The sequence below is a fragment of the Fundulus heteroclitus genome, chromosome 13, assembly GCF_011125445.2.
Source record: "Fundulus heteroclitus isolate FHET01 chromosome 13, MU-UCD_Fhet_4.1, whole genome shotgun sequence".
In the NCBI taxonomy this organism is placed as follows: Eukaryota; Metazoa; Chordata; class Actinopteri; order Cyprinodontiformes; family Fundulidae; genus Fundulus; species Fundulus heteroclitus.
In genome coordinates, this window is record NC_046373.1 from 33,545,197 (window position 1) to 33,562,676 (window position 17,480).

At 41.6% G+C, this 17,480-nt stretch overlaps 1 protein-coding gene across 1 annotated transcript in view; it reads left to right on the forward strand.

Annotated features, from left to right (window-relative positions):
- The window catches only part of LOC118565482, a 23,062-nt gene extending 6,280 nt beyond the window's left edge, over positions 1–16,782 (forward strand). The window contains 2 exon segments of the mRNA XM_036145894.1: positions 14,549–14,702; positions 14,705–16,782. Of these exon segments, the coding sequence (XP_036001787.1) occupies positions 14,549–14,702; positions 14,705–16,782 (2,232 nt within the window).
- The last annotated feature ends 698 nt before the right edge of the window (positions 16,783–17,480 follow it).

Below are 17,480 nucleotides of genomic sequence, written 5' to 3' on the forward strand. Positions count from 1 at the left end.
CTGGGGTTATGTGCTCTACTCTCTTAGTCTTAGTGAGGACGCGGGCAGCAGCGTTCTGGATCAGCTGCAGCTGTCTGATCCACTTTTTAGGCAGACCTGTGAAGACACCGTTGCAGTAATCAATTCGACTAAAAATAAACGCATGGATTAGTTTTTCTAGATCCTGCTGAGACATCAGTCCTTTAATCCTAGAAATGTTCTTCAGGTGATAGAAAGCCGACCTTGTAACTTTCTTTAGATGCTTTTGGAGGTTCAGGTCAGAGTCCATCACTACACCCAGATTTCGGGCCTGATTAGTGGTTTTTAGCTGGGGTCCGCTCTTCGTACGTCGCTAACTCAGTTAGCAGGATTTCATTGTTGACGATTTGGCATGATCTTGGATCGTTTGGTTCTTCGAAAGACTTCCTGCTCCAGAGCAGGCTTATTTCATGTAAACAAGATTAGATCACGGCTGTATAAGCGGAGGAGATGGGAAGTCTGTGGTAGCCATGTCCATTTTTACGACTGCAACCTGTTGCGGAAGATGCAAGAATAATTTGCAGAGTTTTTTCGAATTAATCGCGTATTGCGCAATAGACAGGATCCTTTAGAGCAGCGCGAGTGTAGAGATTTTTCTTGGTGGCTGTTATAAACAGACAAACATCATTTAACAGTGGCTTTTAAAGAGGAAAAAGTGGTGTTGGAGCCATAAATCTAAAATTTTAAGTTATTTGTATGATGGTTTGCTTTTTATTTTTATCATATTCAGTAAGAAGATTTGTTCGGGCCATTTTTATTGTGAAGTTTAGTTTACTTTGAAAGGCTTGCTTCCTGTCGAGCCGTATATTGTATTAGAAAAAACTATGGATGGATTATCTAGACACGGAGCAATACAGTTTTACCGTGTAAACTGTGGATGACTTGGAAAAGAAAAATTTTAATTTTTTATGGATAAAGATTTTTTTTTTTTTTTGTTAAAATTCCCAGTTTGCACGTGTCCTTTACTTCCCGTGCCTAAGGAATGACACTGAAATTTGGATGTCTTGACATAACAAGTGCCTTTTTAAAATACAGTATAATAATTAAAGGCTACCATTTTGTAGAATATTCTTGTATTTCACTTTTACTTGTCCCCATGTTCTAGTGGGTCCCGTGGAGGCTCTGACATAAAAGAACAAAGTAAATATGAGATTATTAAAATGCAAAAATTAATACTGTAGAAAGTGATAGAAACATCTACCATGGACAGTATTTACGCATTCATTTGTCTGCTGCTTTTTGCCAGCCCTCTCTCCTGGCTTTAACAGATTTTTAGGTGTTTTAATTAATGACTCAAATTCGGCATAACCTTCCATTAAAAGCTTTTGTTCTGCTGGGAAAAAAACTGTGGGCGTTCTTTGTTCATGCTGAACAGCCTATAGCAGCGTTGCTGATCATTGTTTCTACTATCGATACATTTCCCCTTTTAAACAAACGCATGAACGCGCAGTTGTCTCAGATAACTCAATCCAGCCATACTAATCGTAAACAACAGGTGTGTTGGAAGAACCCAATTAGCCGGATCATGATTAGCCGGATGAAATCATCTTGGATGTCTCATTTGATCTCGGATGTTTTAAGCAACGTACGAAGAACGGACCCCAGAAGCGACTGAAGCTGTGTGTTAACTTTTGATCTCTCCTCTATTGGTCCAAATATTATTACTTCTGTTTTGTTTTTATTCAATTGAAGAAAATTTTGGCACATCCACGTATTGATTTATTCTAGGCATTTACTCAGTGCCTGAACTGGTTCATAGTGACCTGGTGACATAGTGATGTAGAGCTGTGTGTCGTCTGCATAGTTATGGTAGCTGATGTTGTTGTTTTTGTTTTTGTTGTTGTTGTTGTTTTTTATTATCTGAGCTAGAGGGAGCATGTAGATATTGAAAAGGAGGGGACCCAGAATGGACCCTTGGGGAACCCCAAATGGGATTTTTGTCATCTCTGATGTAAAGTTACCTACTGATACTAAACATTCCCTGTCCTTTAAGTAGGATTTAAACCAGTGGAGAGCTGTACCAGAGAGGCCGACCCAGTTCTCCAGGCGTTCTAACAGAATGGAGTGATCAACAGTATCAAATGCTGCACTAAGGTCCAATAGTACCAGCACGGTGGTTCTTCCACAGTCTGTATTTATATGGATGTCATTAAACACCTTGATAAGGGCTGTCTCTGTGCTGTGGTGAGCACGGAAACCTGACTGGAAAACGTCAAATCGGCTGGTCGTTGTTAAGAAGGTGTTTAATTGTTGAAATACAGCTTTTTCAATAATCTTACTGATAAAAGGGAGGTTTGAGATGGGCCTGTAGTTCTGGAGTAGAAGTTTGTCTAAATTATTATTTTTCAGCAGTGGTTTGATAATTGCTGTTTTTAGGGACTGGGGGAAAACACCTGACAGGAGGGACGTGTTTATTATCTGAGTCAAATCAGACGCTATGACAGGTAAAACTTTTTTAAAGAAAGCTGTGGGTAGAACATCAAGACAGCATGAAGAGGAACTTAGCTGCTGAATGATCTGCTCTAAGCTTTTGTGGTTTATTTGGCTGAATTGGGACATTTTGTCAGGATAAGTTCCAGCTGAGTACGGCTTTGGTTCTGGTGTTGATATGGAAGTACAAACCGATCCTCTAATTTTTTGGATTTTCTCAGTAAAGAAGTTAGCAAATTCATTGCAGGCCCTGGTGGAGTGGAGTTCAGAAGCCACTGACACAGGAGGATTTGTTAACCTGTCGACTGTGGCAAATAAGACACGAGCGTTATTAATGTTTTTCTTAATGATCTCAGAGAAGAAAGATTCTCTTGCATTTTTCAGTTGTAAGTTATATCTGTAAAGTCTCTCTTTATAGATGTCATAGTGAACCTGGAGTCTATTCTTTCTCCACCTGCGTTCAGCTTTGCGACATTCCCTTTTTTCACTTCTAACTGATGGAGCATTTCTCCAAGGAGATTTATTCTTCCCGTAAAAAACCTTCACTTTAACTGGAGCAATGCAGTCAATGATGTCTGAGACTTTAGACTGAAAGTTATCTACTAGCTCATCTACTGAGTTGCAGCCCAAGGTTGAAGTAGCAAAGTAAGCTTGAATAAAATTTTCTGTGGCATTGTCCTTAAAGGTGCGTTTTCTTACGATGTCCCTTCGGCTAAATGAGTCACTGGAAATTATGCATTCAAAGGTAACGTAGAAGTGATCGGATAAGGCAACATCAGTTACATTGACCTGTGAAATGTTTAGACCTTTAGTGATGATCAAGTCTAAAATATGTCCCTGTTTGTGTGTTGGCTGTTTAACATGCTGTGTTAAACCAAAGTTTCTAAGTGTGTCACACAGTTCTTTTGCACTTCTGTCTTCAGGGTTGTCAACGTGAAAGTTCAAGTCTCCAACAATAATTAAAAAGTCATAATCAACACATATCACAGACAGCAGGTCACTGAAATCATTAAAAAAGTTTGATGTGGACTTAGGAGGCCTGTAAACATTCAGAAGCATAGTTCGTACCGGGCTCTTTACCTGGAGAGCCAAATGTTCAAAAGAGTCAAATTTTCCCAAAAACACCTTTTCACACTTTAGTGAATCATTAAACAATGTTGCTACTCCTCCACCTTTCCTTTGCTGTCTGCTCTCACAAAGAAAATTGTAGTTTGGAGGAGTCGACTCCAGCAGAATGGCTGCTTCATTAGATTCATGTAACCATGTTTCTGTTAAAAACATAACATCAAGATTATTGTCGATAATGAAGTCATTAATTAAAAGGGATTTTCCTGACAGAGATCTAATGTTTAATAAACCCAGTTTATATGATTTGGTGGTTGATGGTGTCTTTGTGGCAGGTTGCATCTGACAGTTTATGACTTTTAAGTACGACTGATTATTCCTGTCTGTTTTCCTTTTGCTTTTCTTATTTCTGCCACGTACCATAACAGATATTCCATGTTCTCCGTCAGGAGGCCCAGGCTTATGCTGGTAGCGGTCTTGACTGATAAACGTACAGCCAGGGCCTGCTGTATATCACAAGGACGTTATCCGAAGGTCTTCAGGACAGGCATGTTCTGTGATATGTAGAGGAGGAGGAGGATCTGGACCTCTGCGTCCTTTGGAAGATGCTGATTTAGTCACAGAACTGTGGTTTTCAGAATTAATATGTGGAGAGGATGTCAACCGTAGACCAATCTTAAGGACTTTGTTCATGGTGTGAGAAAAATCCAGAAAAGGAACCTCTGGGCTTTGTGGAGAGGAAGGCGAGGCGGGTGTAGTCTGGATCGGTGTTTGTGACGATGGCGATTCTTGGTCCTCTCTTTGTCCTGCTGAGATCTGGGATGAATCCTCCTGTAATTCTGATGTAGCCTCTTTCTGTGTCATCTTTCTGGCCATCTTTATCTTGGTTTGTCCGGGCTGCACTGGGCTTATCTTTTGTTTAGGCACTGGATGTTCTTTGATTTGGGACAAAGCTGATGGCGTATGGTTCACAGAATAGAAGATGTTTGAAATCAGTCGTTTTGCACCTGACCTATTTAGAAAGAAGCCATTGCTGCTAAACAGATGTCTTCTTTCCCAGAAGATGTTAAAGTTGTCTATGAAGGTTACAGTTGTTTCTTTGCATGTTTTTTCCAGCCATTTGTTTGACATTTTTGCCATGAACTAAGTTCAACAGACGAATGTAATCCTCTTTCAATACTTCTGTTTTTCTTATCCGGGTGACGTCGCCCAGGGCTTCAGCTTGTATTATGAGTTTTTCCAAGGTCGGGCGCTCTTTCAAGATCCTTGGAAGGATGTCTAATAAATCAGACACCAGGCCATAGTTCGAATCGTTATAAATGAACACCTCTGTGTTTTTCTTGTTACAGAAATGTTTAATCCCACATACAGACCCACTGCATAAAATCAGGGTCCTTGGCCCCGTGGCATGTCTTTTCTCTGATGTATTAGAGCGAAAGTCGTTGACGTACCTCTGAGTGTTGTCATGATTCTCCTGGGTCACATTTTAGAGCGGAGCGAATCTGTTTCGTAAAGGAATTCCAGCATTTCCAGCAGGTTTACTCCTATCATTTGTTGTGGGAACAGCCCGCTGTTGTTTCACTTGTCCTGGGACATCTCTCTGTAGTCTCGGCCAGTTTTCTTTGTCTAGGCGTGGGGTTCGTTGATCCTTTGGTCTTGCACCCTGAGTGATCCAGGGATTCTCATTTTCCTCAGGGATCTGCTTGTTCAGAGAGTTGCTGGGCTGGTGGTCCCCGTTTGGAGTGGCAGGCAGGGTTGTTTCATTTCCATACGCGCCGTTTACATCATAATTCAGTTCGAGTTGGCATATCTTCTGTTCTATAACAGCGATCTTCTGTAGAAGCGTGTCAAGGTCCACTGTGGTGAAGGTAGGCATCTTTGCAAAATCAAAATCAAAAATAAATAAAAAGAAAATAAATAAAAATAACTAAATCCAACTTTCCGTGGTTTTGGCAAAGAGATAAAAAAGAGATAAAAAGTAAAACGCAGGAAAATGCAAGCCAGCAGGGAGCTTGCTTGCATTCTTTAGTGATTCTTTAGATAATATGTTATCTAAAGAAGAAAAATACGTAGAGAAATCGTCGTTTCCTTTGTTTGCGTCCGCCATTGTGTTCGCCTTTTGCCTACCAGTCCGGCGAGCATGCGCGAAAAAACCGGATCAAAACAATAACAATGAACTGGTGTATAGGTTTGATTACTGCCAAGTTTCACCCGAATTCCCATCTCCATTCATGTGACCACAACATTCCTCCTTTGAGCCAGGCAAACGATGAGGCTAATGACTCTCCATCATTGGGGCGATCAGTTCCTCGTGAATTTACCTGTGAATCTAAGCCCCAATAAGGTCTCGCCAGCAGGTCTATAAAGTTTTATTGTTTTATTTTTTAACCTTTTTTAGAGTGTACAAATTGTTACCAGGGTTGTCAATAAATGTGCATACCATCTTGTATCTTTATGAATGTAATATACAGGATAGCTTAAAGTGCAAGAAAATGACCTTAGGGGAAACAGCTAACACCTCAATAATAAGGGTCTTTCTGAAGGTTGAAATACTTTGTTATTCACCAAACATGCCATTAGAGAACAGATTATCACAAGACAAACCCCATCACTGCACAGTTGGTTACAAATACAACTGTATTATCAGTGAGAAATTGCCTGAAGGCACCACAAGAACATTGATGTTAATCAGTGAACAATAATAACATTACATATTCAATTCTGAAATATTCAAATTGGCTTTGAATCAAGGAGCACTTGGCAACTCCAATCAACCCAGTGTGTCTATAACATCTTGAAATTAGACAGCTGTAATTATCGACTAAAAGCTGTAATTTGTTTTGCAACAATGCCAGAAATGTGCGCATTCAAAATCGGGGAGCCCACTAGAGACAATCTCATTTATAACTCTTCTCTATTTTGATTTAGCTGCTTCTGTGGAAAAGGAGAGGACTTCCCACAGACTATTATATTTCTTTCTACAAGGATTTCTTACAACCAGTCTCACAAAACAGCAACAGCTTGTAGGTAATTGATCAGGAAAGTGAACTGTAAAATATTAATTTTCTACTTCAACAGCCAGATAAATCTCTGGGGAGGATTTGGAGATGACACTGGTGGAGATATTGTTTATGCACCACAAAGTAGGAGCTACAGCAGCTTGATGGTGAGAGGCAGATAAGAGGAGAATCATCACCAAGTTTGGGTGTAGCTGCCTGTGATGGCCAGTCAAGCAATTCCTACTTTGGCTTTAGCTTGAGAAGCCAAATCCTCCTTTACATCCCTGGATTTTAGGCTGGAGAGCAGTGGGGTGCCTCGTCTGCAACCTCCATGGCTTGTAGGCTAAAAAGCTGATTCCTGCTTTCACCTACCTGACCTGTTTTAATGTTTTGTTACAGCAACAAAAATCAGACCTGAGACAATGTCCCCACAATTCACCCATATAAAATTTACATGTAAGCCTAATGGAACATCAGTCATAAGGCTTTATTCAGTAAAATTCACCAATACGACAGATTGGACAGCTGAGACACATGAAAAGATTCAACAATAATTAGATGATTTCGGGAGTATTTTATGACCTTTTACTTGTAGAAATGCAAATTTAAATCTAATTCCTAACACTACTGTGCAGATGGCAATATTTTTTGTTTGATGTTTTACTGCAGTTTTCTTTGGAGCTTGCCCTTCATACTCATAATTGATATTCTTGTTCAGATAATGGATATGCTTGTGACACAATAGTAATAGTATAATGAAAACAGTTGTGCCTGCCACAGACTAATTATTGTAAGAGTAACTTCTGGATCAATTTAAAATGTCTTTTAGAATATTCTATTTTAAAATTCCTTTTTTAGATAAACGCAATCTTGTATGAATAAAAAGGAAAACCTTTAAAAAAAATGTCATTTCACCTGTATTGCTGAAAACTCTTCTTTTAGAAATCCACGTAATTATTTACATTTAACAAGTTCGCATATACAGTACCTGGGGGGAAAAAAGGATTTGCCTTGTTGGAGAGTTGTTGTTTCGTCTGCTTTTGTTTTTTTGTGACTAAATATTTTAAAGATTCTCAGAGATGACCCAAGAAAATACAAAAAGCAGTTTAAAAAAATATTTTTAAAACTCCAAGACAGCCCTCCCCTATGTTCAACAAAACTCTCAGTCAGACATCTGTTTATCTTGTTGCTTATTTAAGTTTTTATTGTTAGCGTTAAGTTAACTGCATACGTAAACATTAAATATGATCAAGTGATCTTGATCCAGCTGGAAATGATGAGCCAAAACTTGATGTTTGTTGATGGAGGGGATATACTGGACAAGCATATTACACCAAGTTCACAGTCAATCGTGACAGGACTTAAAAGATCCGGGTAGGAGGAAGGTCTATCCTGGTAAACATTCCTAGTTTACCAGCTCCCAAATTATTTATGTTTTTGCTCAGAGGATGTTGAATCTTTAACTTTAAAATGCAGACTATTATTTTTGCCCAGAGAACTGCATGTATTATTGTCAGTGTAAATCCCTACCTGAGTTGCATGACATGATAACCAGACATGCACAGATGTGCCCTGATAGTGATTATTATTATTTTGGGGGACTTCAGTAATTACAATCTTAGGAAATATATGCCAAAACTGTATTGGTTTGTGAGATTCCTAGCCAGAGGGAATAACAGTGGACCACTGTTACAGCTATACCAGGAACACATACACTGCTTAGCCTAAACCCCACTTGGACAAATCAGACCATCTAGCTATTCTACTTAAACCTACATACACCCAACAGCTGAAGGCTAATCTAGTCACAGTCGTTTTAAGCATTTGATTTGTTTTCCCAAATCAAATGCTGATGTACATCCAAAACTCAGGAACAGATGTAAAGCCTTCATGTCTGGGGATAAAAAGAAGTATTGGTTGGCCCAGTATGAGCTGCGGAAATCGATCAGCGGAAAGGTTACATAAACTCAAATTCCTTAGCCTTCAGATGTCATTCAAATTGAGCTGGTCAAGAAATACTTCAGTCATAATGAGAAAGGCTCAGACTACTCAGAAAGGCCAGGCTGAGTCGTCACCCCTTTATGTTTGTCCAGAGCAGGGTTTGGTGGGAGGTTTTGTAACTGCTGGTGTCACTGTGTGGTAAGTGAAAACCAAACAGGTAAATAGAGAGAGGCTGCCCGAAGCGTTGTCACAATAGGAGAGACTTATCAGGTTGTCTCTGAAAATCTCTGAAATATTTAGTGACAAAACCTCAAAAGCAGACCAAATCTCCAACATGGAAAATCATTTTGTTACTTCAGTTTCTCTTTTTTAATGTCCCTTTGGTATTAATAAAGTATTTTTGAGTTGAATTGAAGGAAACTCATGAGGACTGAACTTTGCATATAAAACTTTTGAGAGAACTCAAAAAATTCAGAGTTAGGCACAACATCCTGCTTCAGTTTTACACCGTCATCATTCAAAGCATACTCACTTCATCCATAATAGTCTGGTATGGAAATATGGACTCCCTATCATGCAAAAACTCACAACGTAGAATAGACAAATCATAGGCCACACCCACCCTCTATATGCAGGAAATTTAAAGCTGGATGACTTTAAATTTCCTGCATTTAAATTCTGACAAGACAGAAGTTGTAATCTTTGGGCCAGAGTCTTCAAAAAATAAAGTTCTTAATCAATCCCTTAATCTGGATGGCATTAACTTGGCCTCTGGTAATAAAGTAAAAAATCTTGGTGTTATTTTCGACCAAGACATGTCATTTAAATCCCATATTAAACAGGTTTCCAGAGTATCCTTTTTTCACCTCCGGAATATCGCCAAAATTAGAAACATTCTGTCCAGGAGTGATGCTGAAAAACTAGTCCATGCATTTGTTACTTCAAGGCTGGACTATTGTAATTCTTTACTATCAGGAAGTCCACAAAATGCAGTTCGAAGTCTTCAGCTGATTCAAAATGCTGCGGCAAGAGTTCTGATGAAAATCAACAAGAGGGATCATATTTCTCCAATTTTAGCTTCCCTTCATTGGCTTCCTGTTAAATCAAGAATAGAATTTAAAATTCTCCTTCTAACGTATAAAGCCCTTAATAATCAAGCTCCACCATATATCAGAGCTCTGATTACTCCGTATGTTCCTAACAGAGCACTTCGCTCTCAGACTGCAGGTCTGCTGCTGGTTCCTAGAGTCTCTAAAAGTAGAATGGGAGGCAGATCCTTTAGCTATCAGGCTCCTCTCCTGTGGAACCAACTCCCAGTTTTGGTCCGTGAGGCAGACACCCTATCTATTTTTAAGACTAATGTTAAAACTTTCCTTTTTGACAAAGCTTATAGTTAGAGTGGCTCATACCCTGAGCTATCTCTATAGTTGTGCTGTGATAGGCCTAGGCTGCTGGAGGACATCAGGGTCTAATTTTCTCACTCTACTGATTTCTACTGTTCTTCAGTCTACTGTTCTCCAGTTTTGCATTGTATTACATTGAAATGACTGTCGTCATTTCAGCTTTTAACTTTTTGCTCTCTCTCTTTTTCTTCATAGTAGGTACACCTGGTCTGGCGTTCTGTTAACTGTGACATCATCCAGAGAAGACGGCTCACCCGCTACTACCATCTAATGTAGAACAGATTACTAGATCAATGTGTGCTTCTGTGCTTGTTTGTCTGTCTTGTTGTGTCTCTGTTCTGTCTTCTGTAACCCCAGTCGGTCGAGGCAGATGACCGTTCATACTGAGCCCGGTTCTGCCGGAGGTTTTTCCTTCCCGTTAATGGGTGGTTTTTCTTCCCACTGTCGCTTCATGCTTGCTCAGTATGAGGGATTGCAGCAAAGCCATGTACAATGCAGACGACTCTCCCTGTGGCTCTACGGTTCCCCAGGAGTGACTGCTGCTTGTCGGGACTTTGATGCAATCAACTGGTTTCCTTATATAGGACATTTTTGACCAATCTGTATAATCTGACCCAATCTGTATAATATGATTGAACTTGACTTTGTAAAGTGCCTTGAGATGACATGTTTCATGATTTGGCGCTATATAAATAAAATTGAATTGAATTGAATTGAATATAAATAAAGTTAAGTAAGTAACTTAACTTTATTTTTATAGCACCTTTTACAGATACAAATCAAAGTGCTTTACAGAGTGTAATAAATAACAAATAGAAATATAACAACAGTTTACAAGGATAACATGCGACCAGAAGGGTAAGGGATTAAAAGGTCTGAGATGTATTGGGGAGCCTGTCCATTAAAAGCTCTAAAAGTCAAAACTAAAATTTTAAAATAAATGCTGAATTTCACAGGTAGCCAATGTAAAGAGGATAAAACCGGTGTGATGTGATCCCTTCTGTTTGTTCCTGTTAACACCAACCCTTGCTACAGCATTCTGGACCAACTGGAGACGAGTGACTGCTGATTTGTTAAAACAAATAAATGGAAAGTTACAATAATCTAAACGAGAGGAAATAAAAGCAAGAATAATTAAAGCCGCAAGCGGCATCGAGTGGCCCTCGCAGCCAAGCGCCGCTCCGGCCTATTGGCCACTGGGATTCGCGCACCGCCGGCCGGCCGCCACCGCAGATGCTGTCACGCATTTTCCCCGCCCGTCCACTGGGCGATTCACACGAACGTTGAATAATGATAATGCATTTGGCCACCGGACCGGACTAAATCGTTCGGCGGGCCGTAGCTTTGACACCACTGGTTTAAACATTAGTATACCAATTTAATCAAAGGTATCTTATTAGCTGTTATTCCAGCTTTATGTGAAAAGTTAATAAAACCATTTTAGTTATTTAAAGTTACTTGTTATTTCATGTGTTTAGGGGTTTTGTTAGATCTATACAGTTGTGATGTCTCACTCTGATTAAATATGAACCCAAAACGTTTCTAACTGTTTTTACCATGGATTTCCTCTGACTAAGAATTAATTAATATCTTATTTATGTAATGTATTCACGACATGAATTCCTTGCTGTCTTAACAAAAGGCAGAACAACTATAACGTTACTTTCTATAATTATTACAGGTTCGGCTGAGATGTCAAATTCTGGAGAGTGCTTAGATACCCTGACACACAAATATGGATTAACTTCATTTCATGTGCACTCGTGAACTTGTTTTAGTTGATTTAGTTTTCTTGATGTACTGTAGAGCGTGATGAGGTCTGTTGTGGTATTGTGTGCACTGGATTGAGGGGACAGTTGGTGTTGTCTGTCAAACCCAATCTTCTTAAGCTGCAAGTTCAGTAAAGTTACAAGATATATATAACGGTTGCAGTTACAGCTCAAACGTTGTAACAACACTTCTAAATCTGAGTCTGACGCACAATTTCAAATACAAACACGAAGCAGTTTGATTTTTGTCCGATGACGAGCGAGCGAGAGAGAGAGAGAGAACTGGTAAAGCAGCACATAGTAACAATAAGTCTAGCGCTCCATAAAGATGTTATTAATCAGGGAAATCTTTCTGATTGTTTCACAGCGGTTACCTGCAGCGGGTAAACACGCCCACGACAACACACTTAGGCTCCCCGCAGCCCATTCCTGTCGGAATATGCGCCAAAACTGCCTCTTTAAAATGAACTGCACGGTGCAGTCTGCGCCTGTCTGAATTGCAATGAGAAGTATTACACATCTATGCGTGAGCATAATCAAAAATTCCCTCCAGGAGCAGCGTTTTGTTTTTTTTTTTCCCCAGGACCCGCGGTAACGACAGCGGTGCTTTTACGATGGAGTATTAGGCCACACATGAAGAGAAAAAATTATTTTGCCATGATGAGATAAAACTGGTGCAGATCAGTTGATGCAGCGATGAATTTGGCCACCGGAGGCAGTGGCGACCCACCAGCTTAAAATCTATGTATTGACATCTTAAAAAATGGTCTTATAGCTTAAAAGATCATCCTGTTTTGGTTGATTTTGTAGCCGAATAGAAGAGATGTTCTCAAAGCATTAAATAAGCCTTTTGACTTTTAAAAATGTTGTCCTTTTAAGGTAATTTTAAGTTACTTTTTATTAAATTTGTCAATATCCTATGGAAGTATGGACATATGGCAGCGGCGTTTCAGGTGACTTCGCCACGCCGCCACGCCGCACTGCTACATGGAATCCAGTTGGGCCTGGAATCCACAACACAGCGACATGTCTTCTGTCTGTGGACACAGTTTCATGTTGATTAGCTCAGAGGGGTAACATAGCAATTGTTAACAATAAAACATGACACTTCCTGTTGTCAGGGGGCATGGCCTAAGCAATGTCATCATTTGACCATTGGATATTGTAGGAGACCTAGTGGTGATCAGCTACTGAAAGTTTGGTGCCTCTGTGTGTTTCTGTGTAGGAGATATAACAGTTTTGTGTTTCATGACGAGTAGGTGAACTTTGACCCCTGCTAACCCCCCTTCAGCATGCTCAAAAACTCACCGTTTTGATAACTTTTAATTGGCCATGCCTTATGATCAGACTGGCCGAGTTTCAAGCCGCTCGCTCAAAATCCCTAGGAGGAGTTCGATCAAATATAAAATATTGGTGGATACACACCCAAAAGTAATAATGTAAAAGTAACACTTTAGCAATTGGAATATTGCTAAAGTAACACTTTAGCAATATTCCACATGCATATGTTGTGTACCAGCTTTCATAATTCCTAACAGAGCACTTCACTCTCAGACTCCGGGTCTTCAGGTGGTTCCTAAAGTCTCTAAAAGCAGAATGGGAGGCAAATCCTTTAGCTATCAGGCTCTTCTCCTGTGTAACCAACTCCCAGTTTTGTTTTTGATAACTTTTGATCCTCTATGTGTGAAGAATTTATGGAGGAACTTTGAATGCCATAACTGTAATCCTGTAGGAATAGTTCCATCATATGCAACACAAGAAAATATGAGAAATTTACATCTTTGATGAAAAATCATTGACTTCCTGTAAGATGTACACCATTGCTCCAAGAGGCTTTTTTGTAGGGCCGGAGAAGGTGCTTACCGAGTTTCATAATTCTCAGACAAAGCATGGCTTGGCTTTCTGTTTTTATGCGTTTTTAATGGTTTTCCACCACCTTGATTGTTGATGTGCCATAATGAAGGCAAATATGGATATTTCTTCAAACTTTTGATAACTTTCAATCCCCCATGTCTTAACTGCACGCTGAAAAAATTTGAAAGAGATAGATTGAAATGCCTAGGACAAGTTCGTTAAAGTTGGTGGCAAAACCCAGCAATATTTTACCCCTTGACCCAAAATGGTCGACTTCCTGTGCGTTTAAGAGCATACCCCCAAGAGACTTTTTTTTCATGATTTTAAAAGATCTACCTAGGTAAAAGATTTCAGCTTACTACGTGTTACGGTTTGGCCCAACTTACTCTAGTTGGCGCTGTTGAGCTGGTTTGCCACGCCCGTTTTCAATTACACTAAAATCATGCGATTTCACGCAGGGGACAATTTTTGGTAAAGTTTGGTGAGTTTTCATGCAAGTTTAGGCCTCCAAAAAGCCATTCCAAAAGTCCCAAGAATAAAAAATACTACTAATCAAAGCCGCAAGCGGCGATGAGTGGCCCTCGCAGCCAAGCACCGCTGGGGTACGCGCACCGCCTGTCGCCAGCCACCGCAGAAGCTGTCATGCATTTTCCCTGCCCGTCCACCGGGCGATTCACACGAACCCGTACGGCAGCGCCCCCCCCCCCCCACTCACAAACAGTCTTCAGCTGAAAGGTTGTACACAAAAAAGGTATTGCACACAAATAAAACTTGTTTTGCACACAAAAAGATATGTTTCACACAAAAAATTGTTTTGCAAACCTTGCACTCAAAATATCATTTATAAGATTTCCTCGAGTACAAAATGGTCTCTGCTCGCACAAAACAGCCTCTGCTCGCACAAAACAGCCTCTGCTCGACTACAATACAATCCCACCCACGCTGCGGTAAATTTGTGCCAAAAGTCACTTGGTGCATTAAGAGTTGTTGTTGTTCAGACTTCCCGACATTGAGAAGAATTCAGTTATCTCTAAACAATTACCTTCCTGATGACTGGTTGATCGCGGAGGGGTGCTTCATCCCTAAGGAGGAGAACTCTTCAGGGATCAAGCAGTTTCGCACCATCTCACTGCTCAATGTGGAAGCTAAGATCTTCATGGGGATCCTGGCAAAGAGGTTGACCACCTTTATGCTGGAGAACGGGTACATGGACACTGCGGTACAAAAGGTGGCATTCCAGGGATATCTGGCTGCCTTGAACACACCAGCGTTATCTCCAAAATCCTTGAGGATGCAAAGAAAAACCATGGCAACCTGGCAGTACTGTGGCTTGATCTGTCAAATGCTTACGGAACAATACCCCACAAGCTAGTGGAGCTGACGCTGAAGACCTACCACATCCCCGAGCGATTTCAGGTGCTCCTGCAGTACTACTTCAACAAATTTAACAAGCATTTCACCTGTGGAGAATTCACCACCAACTGGCAGAGACTGGAAGTGGACATTGTCACGGGCTGCACAATTTCAGTGATCCTGTTTTCCGCAGCGATGAACCTTCTTGTCAATTCAGCAGAGAAGTTGCGTCGAGGTGCAGTACTTGCAAGCGGAGTCCAGATGCTGCCCATTAGAGCATTCATGGACGATCTCACCATAACAGCAAGATCAGTACCAGAAGGAAGATGGATTCTGGAGGACTTGGTTGAGATCACCAATTGGGCAAGGATGGAGTTCAAACCGGCAAAATCTAGGAGCCTGGTTCTGAGGAATGGTCGTGTTCAGGATCGGTACTGCTTCAAAATCGGAGAGAACACCATCCCAACTGTCCAGGAAAAGCCTGTAAAGTGCTTGGGAAAGTGGTACAGGGCGGACCTCAATGACAGGCAGAGTGTGAAGGAGATGCTTAGCCAGGCAGAAACTTGTATGACATCTCTGGAGAAGAGCGGCCTCCCGGGCAAGTATAAAGCCTGGGGCTACCAACATGGGGTTCTCCCCAGACTGCTCTGGCCTCTCCTGATCTACAAGGTACCTATCTCCACTGTTGAGGGACTGGAGAGGAAGCTGAACACCTACCTGAGGAGATGGTTGGGCATCCCAAAAAGCTTTTGCTCCATTGGCCTGTACAGCACAGGCAGCAAACTACAGCTGCCAATAACATCAGTGGTGGAAGAGTACAAGGCGACAAAAACGCGCCAGTCCATGATGCTGCGAGACAGTAAAGACGAGAGAGTACGTCAGGCAGACATCATCATCTGGACAGGTCGAAAGTGGTCAGCCAGTAGAACATTAAAGGAGGCAGAGGACAGACTGCATCACGCAGACATTGTCGGGTCGGTAGCTCAGGGAAGGCTTGGTTTGGGTTGCTCCACCAGAACAAGCTGGAACAAAGCAGACCCAAAGGAGAGGCGAGGCTTGGTGCTGAAAGAAGTCAGAAAGGCGGAGGAGGAAAGCCGGCATGTCAAGGCGGTAGCCATGAACAAACAAGGCAGCTGGACTAGATGGGAGAGTGCGAGAGAGAGGGTTCTAACTTGGCAGGACATCTGGAGCATGGAAGGCTACCGCATCAAGTTCCTTTTATGCTCTGTTTATGATGTCCTACCTACTCCCTCAAACCTCCACACCTGGAGAATGGTCAAGAGCCCAAGCTGCAAGCTCTGTGGAAGGACGGCTAACCTTGAACACATCCTCTCTTCATGTCACTCAAGCTTAGCAGATGGTAAGTTCCGGTGGCGTCATGACCAGATCCTTGCTCAATTGGCCGATGGCATCAAGCAGGCAAAGAAAAGGGCAAGACAGATGTCCAAAGGGCCTCGTTTTATACATTTTATCAGGGCAGGAGAATGTGGAGCAGCAGGAGGGAGGAGCAAGGGGATCCTGGCCACGGCAAATGACTGGGAGATGCGAGCAGACCTAAAGAAGCAGCTCAAATTCCCTGAGGAGATAGCCCACACTAGCCTGAGGCCTGATATTGTTCTGTGGTCTAAAGGTACCAAACAGGTGGTGCTCATCGAGCTGACTATCCCCTGGGAAGAGAGGATGGAGGAGGCCTATGAGCGTAAGCTCAATAAATACCAAGCCCTCATCCTAGAGAGCCAGCAAAATGGATGGAAGACCTGGAATCTCCCAGTGGAGGTGGGCTGCAGAGGCTTTGCTGGACGGTCGCTTTGGAGAGCCCTTGGACTGCTGGGAATCGAAGGGCTGGCCAGGAAGCGGCTTGTAGCCAACGCCACCAAGCGGGCAGAGGAGGCATCTCGCTGGATTTGGATGCAGCGGGAGGTGCGGTGGCAGAGCCGAAGCACTAAGTGAACGGAAAGTGAAGACAGAGTTGGGTGGCATTCAGTGGGGGTGGGTCCAGGACGCTGGATCTGCCGTTGAGCCCCTCCGAGGTGTCATGGGCTTAAATCAATGAAACACCAGTGAAGGGGGGTGTCCATTTGATAACCTGCTGAAGCTACACAACTCCTATTCCAGTCACAGAGACCGAGTGGAGCCTTGAGGGAAGGAGGCAGAGAGAGCGAGCGATGCCACTGGCCCACAGATGGTGCAGGGGCAAGTACCTGTAAAGGTGGGCGAGTTGCGATACCCTTATCGTATTTTGCATATTGGGCTAATTTACAGGGTCATAGTGAAGATCATCCAGCACAGAGCACTTTAACATCTTGTTGGGAAATGGAGAAGAGGGAGAGAAAAAGCTTTGGGTAGACAGTTAGACAAAAAGCAATGGAATTAGAATTAACTGATTTAATGTTCAGTCCAACAGTACCACTACCAGCAGTACCACCTTGGATACTACCTGAATCTAAAGTAGATCTAACACTATTGCGAAAGGGAAATAAGGTCAAGGGGTTTATTTTAAATTCAAATACAATACAGGAACATATTAATAGTTACTACAGTTTCATTCAGATCTACACAGATGCATCAAAAAAGTTTAGATAACAAGATAGGAGTATATTTTATTGTTCCAGAGTTTCATATTACAGTAGGAAAGAGGACAAGTGACA